General features: G+C 34.2%; 1 protein-coding gene across 2 annotated transcripts in view; it reads right to left on the bottom strand.

Moving 5' to 3' along the window:
* LOC115210267 (girdin) overlaps positions 1-18,469 on the bottom strand; it is a 49,386-nt gene that overhangs the window by 15,030 nt on the left and 15,887 nt on the right. For both annotated transcript variants that reach the window (XM_036502093.1, XM_029778758.2), the window contains 7 exons: positions 13,876-14,015; positions 11,461-11,571; positions 6,887-6,952; positions 5,581-5,709; positions 2,944-3,063; positions 1,548-1,601; positions 517-609 (listed from right to left, as the gene is read on the bottom strand). In XM_036502093.1, the coding sequence (XP_036357986.1) occupies positions 517-609; positions 1,548-1,601; positions 2,944-3,063; positions 5,581-5,709; positions 6,887-6,952; positions 11,461-11,571; positions 13,876-14,015 (713 nt within the window). The remainder of the gene's footprint in view (positions 1-516; positions 610-1,547; positions 1,602-2,943; positions 3,064-5,580; positions 5,710-6,886; positions 6,953-11,460; positions 11,572-13,875; positions 14,016-18,469) is intronic.

The following is an 18,469-nucleotide window of genomic DNA, read 5'->3' as shown; positions in this document are numbered from 1 at the left end:
GACAAAACACCATTAAGCATTTTGCCTGGTGTACTAATGATTCTGCCAGCTAGTTGCTTTAAAAAAATTTGCATAATACTGAGATTTAATTTTTTTTTTGTTTCTATTTGTTGTATTTAGAAATTTAAAGATTACTTATTTTTTATCAATGAAAATTTATCAAAAAAAAATATTGAATTAAGTTACTAGTTCTATCTTTTCCAGACAATGAAATTAACTACTTCATTTGTCCTCCTTTGTCCATCTTCATTTCAGAATGTGTGTACCATAACTTACTTTTCAAACTAAAGTTCACAATAGCAGAAATAAAACCTTCAGAATTTTAACCTCATGCAATTAACATAGTGGAAACATGCAAAATCAAAATAAACATTTTGCTGATAATACTAATGAATGTAAATATTCATGATTAATATGTAATATACCATTAACAATGTAATGAATTACATATATGAATACTCTAATCATCATCATAATCATAAACAAAAAAAGACCACAATTAAAAATTAACCATACCTTATCCATTTCACCTTTTAATTTACTAAACATATCATTACTTTTTGTAATAGTTGACTGGAATTCACTGTAACGGTCTTTGTATGTCTTTACCTGCAGAAGAAATCATTCTTAATATTAAAAAATATCTTAATTTGTAAGTCTGATTATCAAGTATAATAATCTTACTATATTTCTTGTCAAAATAATCTTCCTAGATCCAATGTACATTTAACTGTTCATTTTTGCATTTAACATCCACTTCCAATGTGTCTTCTTTGCACTCAATGTAATAAATCTTTTACCTTTAATCTGTAATCTATCTTTATAAAAACGACCCATCTTAAAAAGGAAGGTCACATTATATAATGTAGTTTTAGATATTCATAAAATGATAGGATGGTCATAGTTGGAATCCATTTAATCAAAGGTCTATTCAGTCAGCAATGACCTAGGGTTAAACAAAAACTGCAACAACTTACATATAACTTTATAAGTGTGATGGTATTAACATCAATAACATATTTTTGCTAGTTTAAAGCTTATTTTTGCATACTGTTGAACAGTATATTCTTTATTATTCATATTATCTAAGAGATGCAGTTTTTAACAAAAAGAAGCCAGTTAGTCATGTTCAAGGTTATAACATTGCCATGAATGTGAAGGGAACATATATTCCAAAGATTAGATTTAGATCTACTTAATCATGGCTAAATAATGACGCCTCTAAAAGTTGGTTAATATAACTAAATAACCACTACCTTTATCACATGGAGTTTCCTTATCAACAACCTTTAATACAGTTTCTGTGTAACAAGATCTACAAGAGATCTGTTTTCATACACCACATACTAATGATCTCTTGCCCTTGAAAAATTTAGCATAGTATGTTATCTTAATCCTTCTTAATTTTAATACCAAAACATAGAGAGAATATACAAAATACCTTAAATCTTATAAACAATTACCAAAGACAGATATTAAAACTGTAACTAATAAATGAAAATTCTGGTTTGGCAACCAATAAGGAAAATATGAGCGTTTATACTAACCTGTGTTTCAAGCATTACCATTTTTGATTCACTTTCTACTGTTTTCAGTGCCATCTATTTAAAGAATAAGAGTATAATACAAACCAATATGGTGAAGGTCATCAGATACTTTCTAATCAAATACTAAAATATGAGGATGTTCATGGAGACAAAATAATCAATGAAGACATATAGCATTGGCATTGACCGAAAATAGAGTAACTCAACTAAGGGCCTGCTACACAGCTGCTTAAACCTGTAGAAATAGCATCCAAATCTCATTCAGATCACACCTTACCATCTTCTTTAATGTAGTCCAAGATGCATTGCATCTGAATGAGGACCTGACTGTCATAGCTGGAATGTCTTTGATCATGGATCATCTTCGATAGGGGTGACTTCAAACTAACACAACAACCACCACTACCAAGAGAAGAGAGAGAGGTGGGGGGATGTTTGTATGGGAGAATAAATGTATGCAGCATCAGTGTGGATGTATTTGGATGGATAGGTGAGCAGTTAATGGAGTTGGGTGACTCAAACCCACAGAATTAGTGCAACTATGTTTATCAGCATGTAATTATGGTTGTGGTGTGTAAAGAGATCCTTAATATTTGGATTGTTTATTGTTGTTTAGGCCCAGGTGACCCTTGATTAAGTAGATTTATGATTTTTATTTTTTGAAATCATAGTCATGGCAGATACTGGTGTCACACAACTGGCACCCATGCCAGTGACATGTAAAGGCATTCATTACATTCTCAGAGTGGTTGGCATTAAGAAGGGCTTCCAGCCATAGAAACCATGCCAAATGAGACCGGAGTTTGGTGCAGCCCCTTAGCTTACCAGTCCTGGTCAAACCATCTAACCCATGCCAGCATAGACAAAGGACACTAAATGATGATGATGATGATGAAGTGCAATCATGGTTGTGTGGTAAAAAGTTTGCTTCCCAGCCACATGGTTTCAGGTTCAGTCTCCCACTGCATGGCACTTCAGGCAAGTCTCTTCTGCTATTAGGCCCAGACTGACCAAAGCCTTATGAGTAGATTTGGTAGAGGGAAACTGAAAGAAGCTTGTCATATGTGTGTGTATGTGCATGTGTTTGTTCTTTACCACTGCCTGATAATTGGTGTTGGTCGGTTTGCATCCCCATAATTTAGCAATTTGGTGAAAAGAGATCGATCGTATAAGTATCAGGCATAACAAAAATGTACTGAGGTCGATTTGTTTGATTAAACCCTTCATGATGGCGCCCAGCAAGGCCACAATCTACATAGTATAATGATGTGTGTTCTTAATTACTTGAACATATGACTAACTTTAGGAGATCAAAAAGTACATTTTTAATTTCAATCTAAAGAAATAATCTTTACACTGAAACTATAAATAGGAATCTGAAAAGAAATTTACTCACCAATTCCTTTTCTTTTTTACTTTTTTCTCTTTCTTCAACCAACTGCATTGCTGCTTGCTTCAGTTTCGTATCTACTAGCTGCTGTTCCAATTCTCGATGTTTAGCCACTTTCTCGAAATACTGAATACAAAGTAACAAAAACAACTACTAAGTATAAAATTAACACAAGGGGGATAATTCTTACTTTCCCAATATATGTTAAAATATCCCATGATTCTATTTCAAAAATTAATTACAAAACCACAAGTATTTTCTCCAAATCCACAGAATACAAATATATATCATTAAAAGTCATCCCTCTTTTTGTTTATTTTTGACACTGGGAGTCTCCTCCATTCTCTTAAAAGATTCCTATCAACTCTTGTTGGAATGCATATCATGACATATTCTATATCCTTATGTATTTACCTCTATCTACATTTTATATTGCTAACATTTTAAATCAATTTTACTATAACTAAATTCATCTCCAATTACTGGTCTTAGTTGCAACATGCTCAATTAAACCCACTTCCAAATGCATCATTATCATCATTTAACATCCATTCTCCATGGTGAATGAAAATAAAACCTTTTGTAATTGTTATTAGTGACTTTTGGCACACTATTTCGGTCATAAAAAGCTAATGTGAATGGATATTTTAAGCAGCTCATTTTTGAAAACGAAATACTGCAAATGTTATACTAACATTCTGGAGACAAATTTTGAAGTTTATCTCTCTCAAAATGTTACTATATCTGATGACAACAGCAGTGAAATGAAAATACAGAGGAAGGAATTCATGTAAACAAATAGTGATCAACACTACACTCAATAAATATCACTGAGTATTTAGGAGCTACTCAAAAATTAGATAGAAATATGGCAGAAATAGATTTTTTCTTTAATATGCTTCTCCAAGCAAAATATAATTAAATGTAGGCTAACATTCTTAATGTGGTGAGCTGTATATAATGTTTAGTCAACTGAAATTGTAACCATAAAGAGGAGAAAAGTAATTTGTGCTAATGAAAACTATTATAAAAATGATAAGGGAGGAAACTCCTAAAATTCCAACTGCCTCAAAAGTAAATAGAGACTTGCAGCAGCCGAGTAATATCTAATAACTTCTTTGACAACTCTGGACATGTTTTCACTTTATTAGATCTCAGAAAAGCAGAACCAATGCATAGATTGTTTTTAAATATAACATATGGTTAGTTTTTATCCCAATATTTATGGGAAGTAAATTTTTATTTAATTCTATGTCTGTTGTATATTCTCATATTTTCCCTGCACATTTTTATTTCACTATTTTTTCAACTACATTTCGTATTACCAAATTAAAAAGTACATTCTGAAGCAAATAAAATTATTGAAATGGCACCATCAACACCACTGATGAAAAATGAACATTAATTTTGATACAATTGAAACATAACAACTTTTTATTAGTATCATAAAAATTTCCTTGAGCACAAGGGGGATAAACCAGTGTTTCTCAAAGGGGCAGAGGGAAGTGATGATTTCTGTGTAATCTAACTTTTGTTGAAATTATGTGTATTTGTACTTTCAACTTTTGAAACTTATCCAACACCACATGATAAAGAGAGGCAAAACCATATGGATGCAAATTCTTTTGTCTTTGCATTAATACAGAGAATGGAGTCAAAAAATGTCTTGGTTTTGAGGTGGGGGAAGGCCTGCTTTTTATCAATTTGAGAACCATTGCAAAAGGCAGCTCATTCTGCAATGAGGGCTTATGGAAATGCAGGGCGGTACTGTATCATAGCCATTATATTTTACTCAAAAAATAGGCATGAGAAACCACATGTCACTTATCTATTCAACCTCTCTCTGAGATTGATAATGACAATGTATTATATAGGCCAGTCTCATCCCTACTCAGTTATTATGAATATCAGTATTGTAAACAAATATATGCTGATCACTGATGCCTCACACAAAAAAACTTCCATGTGATCAAAGCATATGAGCAATCCTCTATCAGCTGGCTGTCAGCTGTTATTTTGGTGCATGTTACATGAGCAATCCTCAGCTGGCTGCAATCTTAATGTCTATTTGCTGCAGCATATCTTATCAGTCAAACAGAAATGGTAATATAAAAGCATAGGTTGATCCATTTCTTCTGGGCATAGATTATTATAAAAGCACATTGTTATGATATCTATGATCCTGAAACTTTGCTACATTATATTAATAAATATTGAGATTATTTCAGCTAGAGATTTTTTTTTTCTTTTCATTCCTTTATTTACATAAAGTCAACTACAAGTGAAATTGCAGAAATAGTTATGAAAAGCAACAAGTAACTAATGAACAAGTCAAAGACAAAATATTAGAAGCATAAAAAAAAATGTCTTATCTACTGGTGCTGTGTATACAATAAATCATAGAATATAAAAGACTTCAGAAACAACCTTTCAGATAAGTCAAATTCCCTCAAATCACACCCCAACATCTTAGAAAAGGAGATATTGGAGAATATCGTCCTTTTCTTTGTGCACAAAAGTAAAAGGAACAGGATAATCAAGGCAGGAATACCTTTTGTTGTAAGTCTCCTTGATCACAGTAAACCTAGGCATAAACAACAATAGATATAACAATATTGATAGGAAAGCTGATTACCAATTTACCTTTTCTCTTTGTTCATATTGCTCAAGAAAGTTCTTTAGCTTTGTTGCCAATTCTGTATTCTCTTCCCTCAGTTTCATATTACGATTGTGGTTGTCTACCATCTGAGCTTGAATATCATTAATGGTTGTCTGCAATCAGATGAATAAAATATTGTTTCATTATAGTAAATCAAATCATTCTGATGTAAAACTGTTTACCAGTAAACCTCTTTTTAACTAAAAAGCTAAAACTTTAAATCTAGTTAAAACAACATATCTGAATTTCATTTTAATAATTAACGTCCCAAATCATTATATAATTGACTGTTTTGGTTACTGAATTATTACTACCATTTTGTTTTCTAGACACAATGCAAGTTTTTAGGGCAATTAAAATGACTTTTACAAATCCTACTGATATTTATTTTAATTACCCTGATGAGTTACAAAACTAATTACATTGGGACTGAAAACAAAAACAGTGCAGTATTAAACTAGCTAAAGTAAAGAATCCAGCAGAATGCTTTTATTACATTTTTTTTAATGTTAATCATTAATGACATATGTCCTGGAAACAAATTATAAGAGAGTAAGGTCCATGGAAATAAGCTCATAAATCTCAAAATCAAAGACAGAAAAGTCACAACAAATTACCTAAATTAGCCATGAATTGAGACACTGAATTTTATCTTAATTTAAACCAAACTTGCCCAAAATACATATGAAAATTTTAAGTGTTCTTTCAACAAAATAGTCATTGCTGGTTTCAGTCTTTGGACTATGACTATGCTGGCAAACCACCTTCAAAGATTTTTTAATAAATAACTGTTGAATAAAGTACTTTTGGTATTTACTTTGTATCAACCTTGTATCAATGAAAGGCAGCAGTCAACCAGGAGTGAGGGTAGATAACCAAGCTGGATCAAAATACTATAAGGAATCAAACTCAGAACCACGTGGTTGTGAGAACAGCTAGTTACCTACGACCATGTCTGTGCATATTGAAATTGTAAACAGAAATTAAGAAAAGTTCTTTAAAAATTAAAAACTCATAAAAGCATTTAAGTTATCTATTCTTACTTAAGACTTACAATTCAAATAGATTTTCAATATCAACTTAGAAAATGTTAACGTTTCAGTGAGAAAAGTGGACAAAGAGAATGGGTGCTGACTGAAACTCTCATTTTGTATGTAATAGTTTATACATAATGACAACCCTTTCTTCATGACAAAACTGTGTGATAAAAATATAAACAGGTATACTTTGTATCAACCCTGCTACTCTCTAAATTAAGTAAGACATAACACCAAATTGAAATTGCATTACCTGAAATTTCGAAGATATTTCTTTCCGTTTCTCATCTTCTTCTTTAGCACGAGCTAAACTTTCTTCCTTTAATGATATGAATTGTACAATTTTATTATTACATTCAATATAAAGAGTATTATTTTAATGAAAAAAATAATAATGGTGATTTCTAACAAAAACAGGTCACAAATGAAGAAGAGGACAGTCAAACTGATTGCAAATCTTAACAAGTACTTTTCAACCAAGAAAGAATGAACAGCAAAGTTCACTCTGGTAGTATTTGGATGCAGAATATATAGGATCACAGTTGTAAGGTATCTCATCCAGCATTCTACTGATTCTGTCCTCCACTACCTAAATAATAACACAATAATAAATTATTTTTAATAAAAGCACAAAGTCACAAACTGTGATTAGATTACCTCACACACACACACACACAACACAGATACTTATTTTATCAATCCTAGAAAGATGAAAGGCTAAGTCTATCCCAGTGTGACTGGAATATATAAATAAATACTACCAAGCATTTTGAATAGTGCTCTACTGATTCTGCTATGCATCATTTTAATGTTCATAATAATCTCTTCTACTTTTAACATAACTCTCCAAATTTTGAAAAGAAAGGTTATAATTGATTGAATTGAATTCAGTACCTGAAAAATATTTATTTTAGCAAATTCAGACATTAAAAAACAAAGCTAAATTCTTTTTGGTAAGACACTTAGAAGATAACATGAAAATAAATAAATATCAAAGATATTTTGTTTGATACTAAAAGTATCAAATACTCTTAGCTGAACAGGAAAGTATTAAAAGAGAAATGCTAAAGAAAATTTATGATTAAAAAAATCTATCACTAGCACTGCCAAGTAACAACAAGGTAAAATGCCTAATGAAAGTAAATGTCTAATGCAAGCTATCAACTATAAAACTGACACAAATTGAAGACAGATGGCAAACTAATATGGGATCATATCATATAGTAAGAAATGTAAGAGACTATCAGGCAAAATAATCACATAATAGAAATAATTATAAAGATATAGTTATAACAGGTACAAACTAATTAATGAGCATTACAAAATGTATAATAACAAAGTTGTAGCTATCAACATTTAATATATTAAGAGAGAATGCAACAAAAAGAACCAGGCTCAAAGCAAAATATTCCATGTGAAATAAACAAAAGAGAAAATAATATCATCATCATTATCGTCATTTAACGTCCACCTTCCATGCTAGCATGGGTTGGACAGTTTGATTGAGGACTGGCAAGCCAGAAGGCTGTACCAGGCACCAATCTGATCTGGCAAGATTTCTACAGCTGGATACCCTTCCTAAAGCCAACCACTCCGAGAGTGTAGTAGATGCTTTTTACATGCCACCAGCACAAGGGCTAGTCAGGCGATACTGGTATTGACCATGCTTGAATGGTGCTTTTTATGTAAAAAGTACCATTCGATCATGGTCGTTGCCAGTGTCACTGGCACGGGAGCCAGTCAGGTGGCACTGGTGTCAACCATGCTCAAATGGTGCTTTTTACATGCCACCGGCACAGAACCAGTCAGGCAGCACTGGCATCAACCACACTCGAATGGTGCTTTTTTACATGCCACCGGCACAGGTGCCAGTCAAGCAGTACTGGCATCGGCCACGACAATGACTTCACTTGACTCAACAGGTCTTTGCAAGCACAGTTTATTATCCAATGATTGAAAGGTACTTTTAAATGGGCCAGTTATGCCGCACTGGCATAGGCCAGTTACTTGGCTTGCCAGGTTTTCTTGAGCACAGCATATCTGCAAAGGTCTCGGTCACTCATCATCACCTCCATGAGGCCCAACGTTCAAAGGTCATATTTCAGAAATATTATCTAATGCTATCCTTAAAATTATTGACAAACAGAAATTCAGTAAAATAACATTAATTCAATACAGAAAACCTAAACTGTAGAGCAGGGATTCTCAAACAGTGTACTGCAAGTAGTATCTATGTATGATGCAGGTTTTTCGAAATACAATTTAAAGCATTAGAAAATCTATACTAATGCTTGAATAGCTTGGAAAATGAGATTCACAATTTTGTTATACATATATATATATGATAAATAAAACAAGGTTTTTAATTTTTTTTTTTTATTTCCCACTTTAAAACATTTGTTCTTTTAACTTTCCATATAATGTGCAGTACCCTAAACTAGTGTCTTCTACTGTAGTCTTGGGCTGACCAAAGCCTAATAAGCAAATTTAGTAAGAGGAAACTAAAAATCCATCATATGTATATGTGTGTGTAAAAGTGCTTGTGTATCCTAGTCAGAGAAAGAAAAAAAACAAAGTGTACCAATAATTTTATATTTAATTTCCAGTGCACTACAATGTCAAAAAGACTGAGAACCACCAACATACAAGAATTAATCAACTCAAATAAAGTTTCCAAAAAGATAAAGTGAATATTTACAGAGAATTGAAATTATAGAGTCCCCTACAACAAAGAACAAAAAACCATGTTCTAATAGAGAATTGAACAGCTATTGATATAGAAGCTAAGGAGGGGAAAAGAAATTGGGAAATGCAACAGAATGAACATATTCAAAAGTTCTTGATAAACATCAACATGTCTTACACATGTACCAGAATGGCTGGCACAGGGAAAAACAATTCTTTAACAAAATTTGAAAGAAATGTTCATCTAGATTTGCTAGATTTTGTAAACCCTGTAATCCTTATGACAGACTTGTTTTCAAATGAACTTGAGAAAATGTAGGTTCTTTTTTTTTTCTGCCAGCAGTCTTCTAAGGTGGTGTACATACTAACTGATTTCTACAGCTATACAAGCCCCTTCTGAAAATTATCTGTTCTATAGGAGATCTATATATTTTCTCATAGGAGAAGAGTGCTTGGTCACTCAACATTACAAATAAAAAAACTCACTATTTTAAGTAGTTATATGTCAAAACTGAAAGTACAACCATAACCAAAGAAGTAAAGGAAAAAGAAAAGCAAAACAATGAATGAATACATGGAAATTAAAACCTGTCAAAGGAAAATCTATGTAACTGAGGTACACCCATTTCCAAGGCTCTCAACAGAAAAGGAAACAGAAAGCTTGATCTTTTCTGCCCAGTAACAGCCAGAATATATCAAAAATATATACTAAAATTTCGTTTTTGTATTTGGTTTGCAAGATTCTTTATGTGAATTCGTGTGTTGAAGCATATTTTGTTGTGTCTGGGGAGAGTCATTCTGTTTTAATACCTTAATAACACACTCACTGGTTCAGTTTTTACTCATTTACTTTTTTTTTTTATTGAAAATTTTCATGGCTTCTTGCAAACTCTTCAATAGTTGTTGACTCTCAGAGAGTCAACTACTGAAGAGGTTTCAAGAAACAATGAAAATTTTACAAAAAAAAAGTAAATAAATAAATGGAAATTGAACTGGTCAGTGAGCTGATTAATAAGGCACTAAAACAGAATGACTCTCCCCAGACACAATATACTAAAATATCATATCAAACTTTAACACAGCATACATAGTTAGTTTAATACGATATCAGTCACATTATTAGTGGATACACTATACTGACCACCTCAGAAAACATCGGGAGACATGATAAGAAGACTACCTGCTTTCAGTAGAAAATGTAACAAAATGAAGACCCCAACTGCCAAAAAACAGTAAAAACTTACAACAGTTGCAGAAAGAAAGTGATGTGATCCTAAGGATATGCAAGTACACACAAATAAGAAGACACAAGTGGCCCATTATATCATAATGAAAGGAAATGATGACAAACATTTCAGTAAAAGAGATTGAGATCAATTTTTTCTTTTTAAACAAAAACAGATGATCTAAATACAGAACTAATAAAGAATATGAACACAAGAACAGTCCCTGGAATTACCACAGGAATAAAAGATACACCTTTCAAATTCAGAAGATTATGTTAACAGGAAACATCAGTTATCTAGGTATGCCACAAGTCCTAGGACTCGTGAAGCTGGAGCTTAACCTAGTTCTATGGCATATAAGTCTCTAAGATTACAACACACCTGACTGAATGGGATGCACGTCCGTTAAAGGTTTAACTTCCTCACTATAATTGAACTCATTTGCAGCTGAGTGGACTGGAACAACATGATATGAAGTGCATTAGTCTATACAATGCACTGCCTGGTCTGGGAACTGAAACCCACAATCTTACTATCATAGGAGTAACACCCTAACTACTAGGCCACATGCCCTCACATTCAAAATATTTATCAATAAAATTTTGAAAATAACTTATAAATACAAATCTATTCAGCTTTAGAATGATTTTTGTGAAGTATATGTTTCAGAAACAAATTAGGATGATAATCAGAACAAAATGCCACAACAGCATGCTAACATTCACACCAACCCCAGTACTTGACTGGTACTTAATTTATCAACCCTGAAAGGATGAAAGGCAAAGTCGACCTTGGTGGAATTTGAACTCAGAATGTAAAGATGGACGAAATGCCACAAAGCATTTCGCTCAGCATGCTAACAATTCTGCCAGCTAACCACTTTAATAATAATAATAATAATAATGATGATAAATACCTTAATGATTCGATTGTGTTTTTGAAGCTCACGACATAAACTTTCTAATCGACTTTTAGCCATCAAAGATTTGTTGTTCTCAAGTTGAAGCTGATCCTTTTGTCTGGATAACTAAAATAACAATAAAAATAATTATATTTATTTACAATTTCATGAATTACAAATAAACTTTATGAAATATTCTACTGAAATAAAATCAATAATTGAGTTGTTGTTGCTTTTCCTTTTCATTTGATTTTTCATGATTAACAGGCATAGATATGGTTGAGTGGTTAAGAAGTTTACTTCCCAACCACTTGGTTTTGAGTTCAATCCCACTGCATGGCACCTTGGGTATATGTCTTCTACTATAGCCTCAGGCTAACCAAAGCCAAGTAAGTGGATTTAGATGGAACTAAAATGAAATCCTTCATACATACAGTGGTTGGACATCCAAAATAATGGAAACACCTAGCATCATAATTTTGAAATATCTTTAAAACCATCAAAAGCTGGTTTATTTTTATGCTTTTTTTTATTTATTATTAGTGTTGCTTAATATGTTTTGCTAAAATTGCTGTTTCTTTTCAGATATCATCAGAAAAAGGTAATTAAAATTCATTAAAATGACAGATCTCTGGACTTTCAAAGAGGTCAAATTTTTGGTGCTTGTATGGCAGGTGCTAGTGTAACAAAAACAGCCAAAATGTTTGGTGTATCAAGAAGTACTGTCTCGAAAGTAACCACAACTTTTGAGAAAGAAGGAAAAACCTCCTCGTCAAAACAAAACTCCTGAAGAAAACCAAAACTTTCAAATAGGGACTATCAGATTCTTGCTTGAATTGTTAGAAAGGATTACAAAAGTACAGCTCCCAAAATTACTGCAGAGCCGGATTTCATAGGAGGGCTGCAATCAGAAAACCACTACTTTCAAAAACAAACATTGTAAAGCATTTACAGAATTGGTCCCTAGAGCAGTAGAAGAATGTTATTTTCTTGGACGAGTTATCCTTTACCTTATTTCTGACCACCAGTCAAATATATGTGTGGAGACAGCCATGACCCAGACTGCCTTCTTCCAACTGTTAAACATGGAGGAGGAACTGTGATGATCTGGGTGGCTATATCTTGGAAATCTGCCAGCCCAATGGTTTCTGTTCATGGCAGAATTAATAGTCAAGACTATTTAAGCATTTTATCTAATCAAATTCATCCTATGGTTGCAGAACTTTTTCCAGAAGGAAACACAATCTGTCAGGATGATAATGCACCAATTCACACAGCTAAAGTTGTTACTGAATGGTATGAGGAACATTCTAGTGAAGTTGAACATCTTATCTGGCCACCACAGTCCCCAGATCTCAATATTATTGAACATTTATGGTACATTTTAGAAAAACGAGTAAGGAGTCGATATCCTCCACCATCATCACTACAAGAACTGGAGACTGTTTCAGCCGAAGAATGGAAAATTCCTTTGGAAACTATTCAGACTTTGTACAAGTCAATACCTCATAGAATTCAAGCTGTAATTACTGCCAAAGGCAGTCCTACACCATATTAAAGTAAATTTGTTTGAAATGTTAAGGTGTTTCCATTATTTTGTCCAACCCCTGTATATAGCTGTTTATACGTATGTATGTGCATGTGTAAATGTATGTATGCTTTAGTCTGCTCGGCTTGACATTGTGCTCAACTGATTCTTAATTTATCAACCCCCAAAAGGCTGAAGGGCAAAGTTGGCCTCAACAGAATTTTAACTCAGAATGTAAGTACAGATGAAATACCACTAAGCTTTTTGCCCAGCATGCTAACAACTCTGCTAACTCGCTGCCTGGAAATAGTTAACTGCTTCTGTTAGCTAGGTTATCTAATAAACAGTGAAGGTAAGTGTTGCAAGGTATAGTAACCAAAGTAATGGAAAAAGATCAGGAAATATTTCTGATAATGATAAAAGGATTTTTTTCTCCAAGTGAATGGCTGATTACATAAAGCTTGTAATAAGTGTGATATTGAATGGTAATAAAACTTGAGAATTAAAAGTGGAGGATGAGCAAAGGCTGGAAAGAAACAAGATGAGCATGCTCTGTTTGACATGTAATGTTGGTGTACATGATTGAAATGAGTTGAGAGAAAAACTGGGAGTAAATGGAATCAACTGTTGTGTGCAAGAAAGAAGAATGTGCCAATATTGGCAAGTGATGTGTATGAAGGTTAACGGTTAGTTAAAGAAGTGTCAGGTGATCCAAGGAAAGAAACCTGCAGAAGAAAAATGCGAAGGAAGATGTGAAATCTGATCTCAAAATGCTAAGAAATGATGATGAACCACAGCAGATGGCAATATGCTATGATGACGAAGACTTCTGTCCAAACTAAAGCAAACATGAAAAAATAGAAATAAAATGACAATGAAATAGAAATCATGTAGAAACCTACCACCAAGAGTTTTCTTTCTATCACTCTCTGATTAGTAGTTAGGGTTCGATTTTCTTCATTCATGGCAGTGTACTTCTTAGAAAGTGCTGATAATTTTCCTTCAGCTGTTGGTATATTGCTTAAGGACTTCAAGACATGATCTTAAAAGAAAATTTTTTGCAATAAAATATATAAACACAAATATAGCATAAGAGAAGAACATGATTCTTGACTATTCAAGTCTAGTTGAATACATTAAGAAATGTTAATTGGATCAGTTAAGTTGGCGGGTGTACTGAATTACAAGAGATACCATACAAATTAGTTAATAAAAAAAGTTCTACTAAATATTCAACAAGTAGTAACAATATTGGCAACAGAACGAAAAATGAAGATCTAGCCATGAAAATTATAAAAAAATATATGTATGCACATATCTATCTATCTGGCCCTGCTCGATCTGTAGAAAAGGTGTAGGTAGAAACTCTATAAGATGTACCCAGTGTAAGCTATGGACACATAAGAGGTGCAGCAATGTCAAAGGTAGGCTAACTGGGAAGATAGTTTTTGTATGTGGCAGATGCTCGGGAGCATTAACCTCCGAAAATTTGCAGAAAACAACTTCCGTCACTTTCCAGGGGAAAAAAACTAGAAGTAGTTGATAGCTTCCGTTATCTAGGTGACCAAGTCAGTAGTGGGGGTGGGTGCGCTGAAAGTGTAACTGCTAGAATAAGAATAGCCTGGGCAAAGTTTAGGGAGCTCTTACCTCTGCTGGTGACTAAAGGCCTCTCGCTCAGAGTAAAAGGCAGACTGTATGATGCATGTGTACGAACAGCCATGCTACATGGCAGTGAAACATGGGCCGTGACTGCTGAGGACATGCGTAAGCTCGTGAGGAATGAAGCCAGTATGCTCCGATGGATGTGTAACGTCAGTGTACATACTCGACAGAGCGTTAGTACCTTGAGAGAAATGTACCTAAGAAGCATCAGTTGTGGTGTGCAAGAGAGACGATTGCGCTGGTATGGTCATGTGGCGAGAATGGATGAAGATAGGTGTGTGAGAAAGTGCCAATCCCTAGCAGTTGAGGGAACCCGTGGAAGAGGTAGACCCAGGAAAACCTGGGATGAGGTGGTGAAGCACGACCTTCGAACTTTAGGCCCCACTGAGGAAATGACCAGCGACCGAGACCTTTGGAAATATGCTGTGCGTGAGAAGACCAGGCAGGACAAGTGAGCCCAGCCCACTTATGCATGCCTTTCCTCCCTTGGACACAAAGACCTGTAGAGGCAAGCGAAGTCGATATAGAACCTCATCCGATGACAGGCACCCATGCCAACCCCCTTTTCTTGCAAAGACATGTTGGGGAAATCGAGATCGAAATCGAATTGAACCAGCCAGGATCCCTGGTCTGGTGGTACGTAAAAAGCACTATCCGACTCATGGCCGATGCCAGCTCCGCCTCGACTGGCTTCCGTGCCGGTGGCACGTAAAATACACCAATCCGACCGTGGCCGTTGCCAGCCTCGCCTGGCACCTGTGCAGGTGGCACGTAAAAAGCACCCACTACACTCACGGAGTGGTTGGTGTTAGGAAGGGCATCCAGCTGTAGAAACATTGCCAGATAAGACTGGAGCCTGGTGCAGCCTTCTGGCTTCCCAGATCCCCGGTCGAACCGTCCAACCCATGCTAGCATGGAGAACGGCCGTTAAACGATGATGATGATGATGATATACATACATACACACACACACATTTGGTCACTATAAGCAAATCATCTGTGTGATTGTGCAGCAAGAAGTTGCAAAACCCTTATACATTGTCTAGCAACAGGAGAGTCCATCATATATATATAATTAAGGGCATAAAAAAAAAATCAAGCCTATATGCTGAAAAGAGACGCTAAATTGTCCAACCACTTTAAATCATCACAAAATGACAAGTGTTGAAATCGATTTCAATACGTGTCAAATTTTCTAATGATTTAAAGTGGTTGGAAAATTTAGTGTCCCGTTTCAGCATATAGGCTAGATTTCTTCTATGCCCTTATTTATAATTTATATATGATTTCACCTTAATAGATCTATTTTTATATGCTGGCCACTTACAAAATTTTTTAAGATTTTCTCTATTATTATTATTATTATTATTATTATATATATATATATATATATATAGTACAAAGTAAGATAAGTGTTATGGGTGTAACCCACTATGGGATATCCTTTATCCAATATACTGTTGGTAAAGTACCCAAATTCTTAATACATAAATGTTTTTTGTATTAAACGGGTGAAGGTAAAGAAATATTTTTACCATAAATTTATAATACAAATAAGAAAATGGAGAAACAAATTTGGTTTGTTCATCAAATTACGGATATTATAATGTTGGATTATTTATTCATTTTACAAATGAGAACATCAAAAGCATACAAAAATTTTCATTTATATATATATGTGTGTGTGTGTGTGTGTGTGTGTGGAGGCACAATGGCCCAGTGGTTAGGGCAGTGGACTCGTGGTTGTAGAATCGTGGTTTCGATTCCCAGACCGGGCGTTGTGAGTGTTTGTTGAGCAAAAACACCTAAAGTTCCACGAGGTTTCGGCAGGGGTGGTGGCAATCTCTTCTGTACTCTTTCGCCATAACTTTCTCTCACTCTTTCTTCTGTTGGCCTGCTCGCTTAGTCAGCGGGGTGGCGTCATTTGAAGGCTAAAACAATGCGAAGTGCATTGTGACCAGCGATATGTAACAACATTTGATAGCCTGGTCAGTCACGGTGATCACAATGATATATATATATTGTTGGACCAGTGAACTCTACACATTTTTTCTCTCTCCATTTTTACTTCTTAATCCTTTCTGTCAAAGAGCATAGGCTCAAAAAGTAAAAGACTTCTCCATTTTTCCCCAGCATCAACGGATCATTTTCTACAACCACTCGGTTAAAATCTATACAATAACAAAAACTGGCGAATCTGGCAAATTTTGTAGTAATTCACTCCTGCACTGCTTTATGTATATTTGCCTCTCTCTAGTATTTTATATTTGTCCTAACTTCTTATAATTAAACATTTAGTAACATGTCCAAATGGCTTCACAAATAGTTATTCCTTAATTTACCATTGCATTCATCTAAGTCAGTGGTTCTCAATATGACCCTTGAAGACCCACATACGATTTTGTTGTTAAAAGTTATGTGCAATAAATTGATTAGTATTCAACAATACACAAATAATTTAATTTTTTATGCAATTTCTAATAATATTTAATTATAAAAATATAATAGGATCTTTTAAAACGTCAAATGGCTATGAGGGTACATCCAAATACAATAGAAATCAAGGGGGTCCATAGGTAAAAAATGGTTAAGAAACACTGAACTAAGTTACACGGGTGACCTGAGGCATTATCCACAAGAAGCAAGGCTACATTTTTAAGGTCTTTACTTTGACAATATCCTTTGACAAGTGGACAAAATCAATATAAGAATGCTGTTTGGCAGTCTCATATTTCTCTGATCACCATCAAACATCATGTTTATTTAAAGTATCCTTTCATAGCTACAGCTACCTCAGAATAACAAGCAACCAGTGGCTTCAGTTTTAGATCTTCTAAAGTATGGCTTCAGTTTTAGATCTTCTAAAGTATTACTACCAAACAGAAGAATCATACAATCTTTGGCAGCCTTGAAACCTGATACAGATTTTTCTGCTTTAGAAATGTAAATTCATTTTGGCAATCATTTCCAAAACAAGCCTGACTCACCTACATTGAAAATTTACTATTGGGTGTATCCTCCTTCACAATAATATTTTTCAGTAAAGCTAGAGAAGCAACTGCAGCTTTTCCATACAGATAACAGGAGAATCTTGCAGACTCTCCTGTTATCATATATGATACAATTTCAAGTGATTCACAAAATGCTCAAACCAACTATGCCTTGCCATAAAGTTTTCACTTGCACAACTTGAACTTTATGTTGTCTTTAGGTCATCAAAGCTTTGTATGGCATGTAGGAAACATGGAGAATTATGCTGATGCATGTCTCCTATCAATATGTTTAAAATCTTATCCAGATTTTCAATTATGTGGCTTCTATTCCTAGTTAATTTTGTAGCAGCTTATGGTGTAACACTTTGAGCACATGAATTATTACAAATTGTTCATACAGTTGTTGGTTGAAAACCAAGAACTCTTCCAATATCTACAACTTATTGTCCAACAGTGAATCTCCATAACTCTCCTGCTACTGCTATAGTTTCTAGTGTTAACTTTTTTCTGTTTTTATGTCTACAGACAACAGTGATGCACAAATTTAGCTGCCATTACATCATCATCATTTAATGTCTGTTTTCTACACTGGCATGTGCTGGATAGTTTGACAGGAATTGGCCAATTGGGGAGCTATCCAAACTCCAAATGTCTGTTTTGGCATGGTTTCTACACCACTTTACAGAATGTGCTGGGTACAGTTTACATGCCACCAACACAAATGCATTTACACAGCACGAGTGCACTTTATATGGCACCAGCACCTGGAAAGGACACCTATATGTGTAGATGACTGTGATTTTACTTAGCTTGATGCATCTTCTCAAGTACAACAAATTGC

The sequence above is a fragment of the Octopus sinensis genome, linkage group LG4, assembly GCF_006345805.1.
Source record: "Octopus sinensis linkage group LG4, ASM634580v1, whole genome shotgun sequence".
Lineage (NCBI taxonomy): Eukaryota > Metazoa > Mollusca > Cephalopoda > Octopoda > Octopodidae > Octopus > Octopus sinensis.
The sequence above is the reverse complement of the archived record's forward strand: the minus strand, read 5'-3'. Positions and strand labels throughout refer to the sequence as shown.